The 6,093-nt window shown below is 51.9% G+C and overlaps 2 protein-coding genes across 2 annotated transcripts in view; one reads left to right on the top strand and one right to left on the bottom strand.

Moving 5' to 3' along the window:
- Window positions 1-1,961: 1,961 nt before the first annotated feature.
- LOC109827038 (probable inactive leucine-rich repeat receptor kinase XIAO) lies at window positions 1,962-5,301 on the top strand (the record flags this gene model as incomplete). Its single annotated transcript, XM_020394006.1, is given in 7 exon segments — window positions 1,962-2,153; window positions 2,156-2,201; window positions 2,204-2,568; window positions 2,570-3,898; window positions 3,900-3,929; window positions 3,932-4,439; window positions 4,442-5,301. Coding segments are annotated over 7 exon segments (2,790 nt in total), but the record flags the coding sequence as incomplete, so codon positions are not given.
- Window positions 5,302-5,554: 253 nt separating this feature from the next.
- Window positions 5,555-6,093, bottom strand: part of LOC109827037 (probable 1-acylglycerol-3-phosphate O-acyltransferase) — a 29,682-nt gene continuing 29,143 nt past the window's right edge. The window contains exon 9 of the mRNA XM_020394004.1: window positions 5,555-5,886. Within this exon, the coding sequence (XP_020249593.1) occupies window positions 5,761-5,886 (126 nt within the window). The 3' untranslated portion in view covers window positions 5,555-5,760. The remainder of the gene's footprint in view (window positions 5,887-6,093) is intronic.

Raw genomic sequence — 6,093 nt, 5'->3', positions numbered from 1 at the left:
AAACAAAGAAACAAGACACCCTTGTCCGTAATTATTTAACCTAATAAAATTAATAAATTCCATAACATACCACAATTATTACCTCCAATTAATTCCCATTATTCTAACCTCCACCCTCTTCTCTCCATCAAAAGAGAAAACTAAAATATAAAAAGAAAACACCCATCTCAAGAATCAGAAGAGCAAAGAAGAGGGAAAATAAAATTCAAGGAAGAGAGAGAGAGAGAGAGGGAGGGAGAGAGAGAGAGAAGGGCGCCTCTCTCTCCTTTCGCCACACTGCGCATTTCTGAACCTGCTGCCCACTCAACAACAACAAGAAAGAAGTTTCTTCCTCTCTGCTCTAATAATGAATAAAACACTCTCTCTTCTTCTTCTTCTTCTTCTCAAGTTCAACAAAACTAAAACCCTTCTCCTCTCCCCCCCAACCCACCACCTTCAAAAATGCGCCCACCGTTAATCTCCTTCTCTTCCTCCTCGTCTTCCTCCTCCAATCTCAGCCAAAACAAACACCACCAACCAAAGAGAAGAAGAAGTCCAAGCTCTCCTCCGTTGAAGCTCTCCCTCTAAACGACCCCTCCGCTCCCTCTCCTCATGGAACCCATCCCTCCCAGACTCCCCTGCTCCTGGCGCGGCGTCACGTGCTCCCTCCCCGCGGCCACGTCGAGCCGAGCTCGCGCTCCCCCGCCTCGCGACCTCTCCGGCCAGCTCCCCTCCCGTCCTTTCCTCTCCCTCCCTTCCCTGCTCCAAGCTCAGCCTCCGCTCTAACTCCCTCTCCGGCAGCCCCTCCTCCCTCTCCTCTCCGCCGTCTCCGCTCCCTCTTTCTCCACTCGAACTCTCTCTCCGGGACCCGTCGACCCCAGTTTCTTCTCCAACCTCACAAGCCTCAGGTCGGTCAAACTTGGCCAGCAACCAGCTCTCGGGCCCGACCCAGGCAACTCTTCCCTCCGAGCCTGCGTACCTCGACCTCTCCTCCAACGTTTCTCCTGGCCAATTCTCCCAACTTCTCCTCCGGCCTCCAGTTCCTCACACTCTCCTTCACCGGCTCCGAGGCACGATCCCCTCCTCCGTTGCTGCGCACTCCTGACCTCATGTATCTCTGGCTCGATTGGAACCTGCTGAGGGCACGATCCTGCCGCGCCTCTCTCTCCTTTCGCCACACTGCGCATTTCTGAACCTGCTGCCCACTCAACAACAACAAGAAGAAGTTTCTTCCTCTCTGCTCTAATAATGAATAAAACACTCTCTCTTCTTCTTCTTCTTCTTCTCAAGTTCAACAAAACTAAAACCCTTCTCCTCTCCCCCCCAACCCACCACCTTCAAAAATGCGCCCACCGTTAATCTCCTTCTCTTCCTCCTCGTCTTCCTCCTCCAATCTCAGCCAAAACAAACACCACCAACCAAAGAGAAGAAGAAGTCCAAGCTCTCCTCCGTTGAAGCTCTCCCTCTAAACGACCCCTCCGCTCCCTCTCCTCATGGAACCCATCCCTCCCAGACTCCCCTGCTCCTGGCGCGGCGTCACGTGCTCCCTCCCCGGCGGCCACGTCGAGCCGAGCTCCGCTCCCCCGCCTCCGACCTCTCCGGCCAGCTCCCCTCCCGTCCTTTCCTCTCCCTCCCTTCCCTCTCCAAGCTCAGCCTCCGCTCTAACTCCTCTCCGGCAGTCCCCTCCTCCCTCTCCTCTCCGCCGTCTCCGCTCCCTCTTTCTCCAGCTCGAACTCTCTCTCCGGGACCCGTCGACCCAATTTCTTCTCCAACCTCACAAGCCTCAGGTCGGTCAAACGTTGGCAGCAACCAGCTCTCGGGCCCGACCCGGCACTCTTCCCTCCGAGCCTGCGTACCTTCGACCTCTCCTCCAACGGTTCTCTGGCCAATTCTCCCAACTTCTCCTCCGGCCTCCAGTTCTCACACTCTCCTTCACCGGCTCCGAGGCACGATCCCCTCCTCCGTTGCTCGCCTCCTGACCTCATGTATCTCTGGCTCGATTGGAACCTGCTGAGGGCACGATCCCTGCCGTTCTTGCGAACTGCTCTTCTCTCCTCCATCTTAGCCTCCAGGGCAATAATCTCCAGGGCATTGTGCCGAGCGCCGTTGCTGAGATCCCGACGCTTGAGGTTCTGTCGCTGGCTCACAACCAGCTCTCGCGGTTTAGTACCGGCATTCGGTGTTTTATACGGCCGCCAATGCCTCTTCTCTGAGGATTGTGCAGCTGGTTTTAACGCGTTTAGCGCGTTTTCGCCTCCCGAGAGGGCGGCGGCGGAGGAGGCTTCGAGGCTGCCTGCAGGTGGGGTGGACGTGAAGGAGAATAGGATTGACGGGCCCTTCCCAGGGTGGTTGACGGGCTTTCCCTCGATGATGATCTTGGATTTGTCGGGGAATTTGATTGCTGGGTCTTTGCCGGCGGAGATTGGGAGGCTCTCGGCGCTGCGGGAGCTGAGGATTGGGAGGAACCTGGTGAACGGGTCGATTCCGGCCGAGATTGGGAGATGCGTGTCCTTGCGCGTGGTTGATTTTGAAATGAATAGGTTTTCTGGCGAGATCCCATCAGTTTTTGGCGGGATTTTGAGGTTAGAGAACCTGTATCTCGGCGGGAGGGAACGAATTCTCCGGGCCGATTCCGGCGAGTTTGGGTAAGCTATACAATTTGCAGTCTCTATCAGTCGAGGGGAATCGTTTGACAGGTGAGATCCCGGCGGAGATGCTGCAGCTGGGAAATCTGACGGTGTTGAATCTCGCTGATAACGGAATCTCCGGTGAGATTCCGACGGGCATCGGGAATCTCGTGAAGTTGCAGACTTTGAATTTGAGTGGAAATGGGTTTTCCGGCCGCATTCCAGCCAGCACTGGGAAGTTGTCGAATTTGGAAGTGTTGGATCTCGGCGGTCAGAAGAACCTCTCCGGCGATATCCCGGTCGAGATCTTCAACTTGCCGAATCTTCAGGTGGTCTCTCTTGCTGACAACTCATTTTCAGGTCAAGTTCCTGAAGGGTTCACTAGTTTATGGAGCTTGCAGTATCTGAATCTCTCAGCTAATGCGTTCTCTGGTTCGATTCCGGCAACTTACGGGTACCTTGAATCCCTTCGAGTTTTCTCTCTTTCTACCAACAATCTGTCCGGTTCGATTCCACCAGAGCTTGGAAACTGCTCGAACTTGACTATTATTCAGCTCAGATCGAATCAATTGTCCGGTACAATTCCAGGTGATCTCTCTAGGCTTTCAAACTTGGTTGAGCTTGATCTTGGCTACAACATTCTCTCTGCTGAAATTCCACTGGAGATCTCTGAATGCTCGTCGCTGGTCACACTCCGATTAGACCACAATCATCTCTCCGGTAACATTCCCAACTCTTTGTCCAATTTATCAAAGTTGCAGACGATGGATCTTTCGACGAACAATCTTACAGGCACAATCCCTTCTAGTTTTGCTCGCATCACCGGCTTAACAGACTTCAATGTCTCCTATAACAATCTCCAAGGTCTGATCCCTGGACCACTCGGATCCCGGTTCAACGATTCTTCGATGTTTGTCGGAAACGAAGATCTATGCGGAGCGCCATTGGACAATTATTGTCGAGGCGAGAAGAGAAAGAGGAAGATTAGCACAAGACTGATCCTGTTCATCACTCTCGGCGCTGCTCTAGCTCTGATCCTCGTCCTCCTCTGCTGCTGCTGTGCATTCTGCTTGATCCGCTGGCGGCGGAGATTTCTAGACAGGCCGAGCAGGCATCAAGAAGCACACCGCCGGCTCGAGGCAGCGGCTCGAGCACAACAAAGCAATGGCGATAACAGAGGCCCAAGGGCTGATAATGTTCAGCAACAAGATCACCTTATGGCCGAGACGCTTGAAGCCACGAGGCAGTTCGATGAGGAGAAACGTCCTCAGCCGTGCCGCCATGGCCTCGTAATTCAAAGCCTGCTATAACGACGGTACTGTCTCCTCTCCATCCTCCGCGCTCCCGTCCGCTCCGCTGATGGAGCCGTTGTCGTTGATGAGGCTTTCTTCCGAAAGGAAGCCGAGGGACTCGGCAAACTCAAGCACCGGAATCTCACCGTCCTCCGAGGCTACTACGCAGGCCCACCACCCGACGTCCGATTGTTGATCTACGATTACATGCCAAACGGCAACCTCGGCACATTGCTCCAAGAAGCCTCACACCAAGGCGGCCACATTCTCAACTGGCCAATGCGGCATCTCATCGCCCTCGGAGTAGCACGCGGCCTCGCGTTCTTGCACGCCCACAATGTCATCCACGGCGACGTCAAGCCGCAGAATGTTCTGTTTGACGCAGACTTTGAGCCACACCTATCTGATTTTGGCCTCGAGAGCATGGTGGTCACCGCGGGAGCAGCAGCCGAAGCGGCATCAACATCTTCGACGCCAGTCGGTTCGTTGGGTTATGTTGCACCTGATGCTGCAGCAGCTGGGCAAGCGACGAAAGAAGGGGATGTGTGTTGCTCGAGCTATTGACGGGGAGGAGGCCGGGGATGTTTGCCGGAGAGGAGGAGGATATCGTGAAATGGGTGAAGAGGCAGCTGCAGAGAGGCCAAATTTCTGAACTGCTTGAACCTGGATTGCTGGAATTGGACCCGGAATCGTCAGAGTGGGAGGAATTCCTCCTCGGCGTTAAGGTCGGGCTCCTCTGCACCGCACCCGACCCGTTAGATCGACCGCCTATGTCCGACATCGAGTTCATGCTCGACCGGTGCCGGGTCGGGCCGGAATTGCCATCATCGGCCGAGCCCACATCTCAGCCCTCACCAGCTTAGTGCCACGTAGGATTTGATTCCAAACACTTTTTCCCGGGTTTTTTGTTTGATTTTTAAATTTTAATTTTAAATTTTTTTGCTTTTTCGCGCATTGATGACCAGTCAACTTGACCCAGGACCCGAGGGTGGGCCCAGCTACTAATAAGTAGCAGGCAGCCCGCCAAAAAGAAGGGAATAAAAATTGAGAAGTAGCCGTTGGGGTGTTTCTGTCTTTTTCCAAATCCATCTTTTTTCGACTGATAATCCTGACCGAAGATTAAAGATCCTACAACGCTGGTTTCAGGGATGGATGGCCCATGCCTTTTGGGCTTTTTTAGCCCACGAGGGGGCCGGAATGAGGGAAGTGAAGGAGCCACATGCTGTAGTGCTATTGGGATGTGGGACAAAAGAGAGTAGTAGTGAGTGAAGGGAGTGGGGTACTGCTGACTCTAGTCAGCTCACGGGGTCCAAGTTCAAGAGCCTGGTTGCTTTTGTTGCTTTCTGTATTCCTCTGCTCCTCGCTTTTTTTTTCTCAAGAAATAGGAAAAAAGAGCTTTTTTATGATTGGGTAACAGGTTCCCTTTTAGTCCCTACTCGCTTCCTTGTTTACTGCTGCTGCTGGCAATTTGGCAGTCCAATTATCGATCAGAATATGGACAAAGATGGAAGTGACCGTTAAATGATTTTTAATTGATTTTTTTTCCAATCGTTATTTTCACTTAATTAAATATAAGTACATATTGCGAGATACTGTAAGCACGTAGACACGGTTACCGCTGCAGAGCCCGTGGGCACATGCAAATACACAGACTGCTGCAGCACCGATGCATGCCTCGCTAAACACCAAGAAGAAAACCATTTTACATACCTCAACGGCACTTGAACTATTTACTCTAATAATTTAGCTCAGATGTTGCTTCCGACAACAATAGCTGGATTTGAGAATTATTTAAGTACAACGAACAATGTACATATATTATATCACATATATTTTCGTAAAACAATATGCTCCGGAGTAGCTTATGCAGACGTAAGGCCCTCAGGAAGGGGTTGGTCATCAGCAAGATCCTTGAGAAACCGCCGGCAAGCATGGAACACCGCGGAGTGGAATCCTGATGGATTATCTATAAACACAAAGTGCCCACCCTGCACATTCATTCAAACAATTAACCATAAGATCTGCTTGGTTCACGATTAGAAGCAGTAATTGAGTATCGTATAGACTCGACTCGCACTCTGGAACTTATTACCCGTATAATAATTTTGGCGTATAGACCCGAAGCGAAGTTTCTTTTTTCAAAAAGAATTTCATCCAAGAGTCTAATGTCAAAATCAAACTACAGAGATAATAAG

This window comes from Asparagus officinalis, unplaced genomic scaffold (assembly GCF_001876935.1).
Source record: "Asparagus officinalis unplaced genomic scaffold, Aspof.V1 AsparagusV1_Un7, whole genome shotgun sequence".
Classification (NCBI taxonomy): Eukaryota; Viridiplantae; Streptophyta; class Magnoliopsida; order Asparagales; family Asparagaceae; genus Asparagus; species Asparagus officinalis.
The sequence above is the reverse complement of the archived record's forward strand: the minus strand, read 5'-3'. Positions and strand labels throughout refer to the sequence as shown.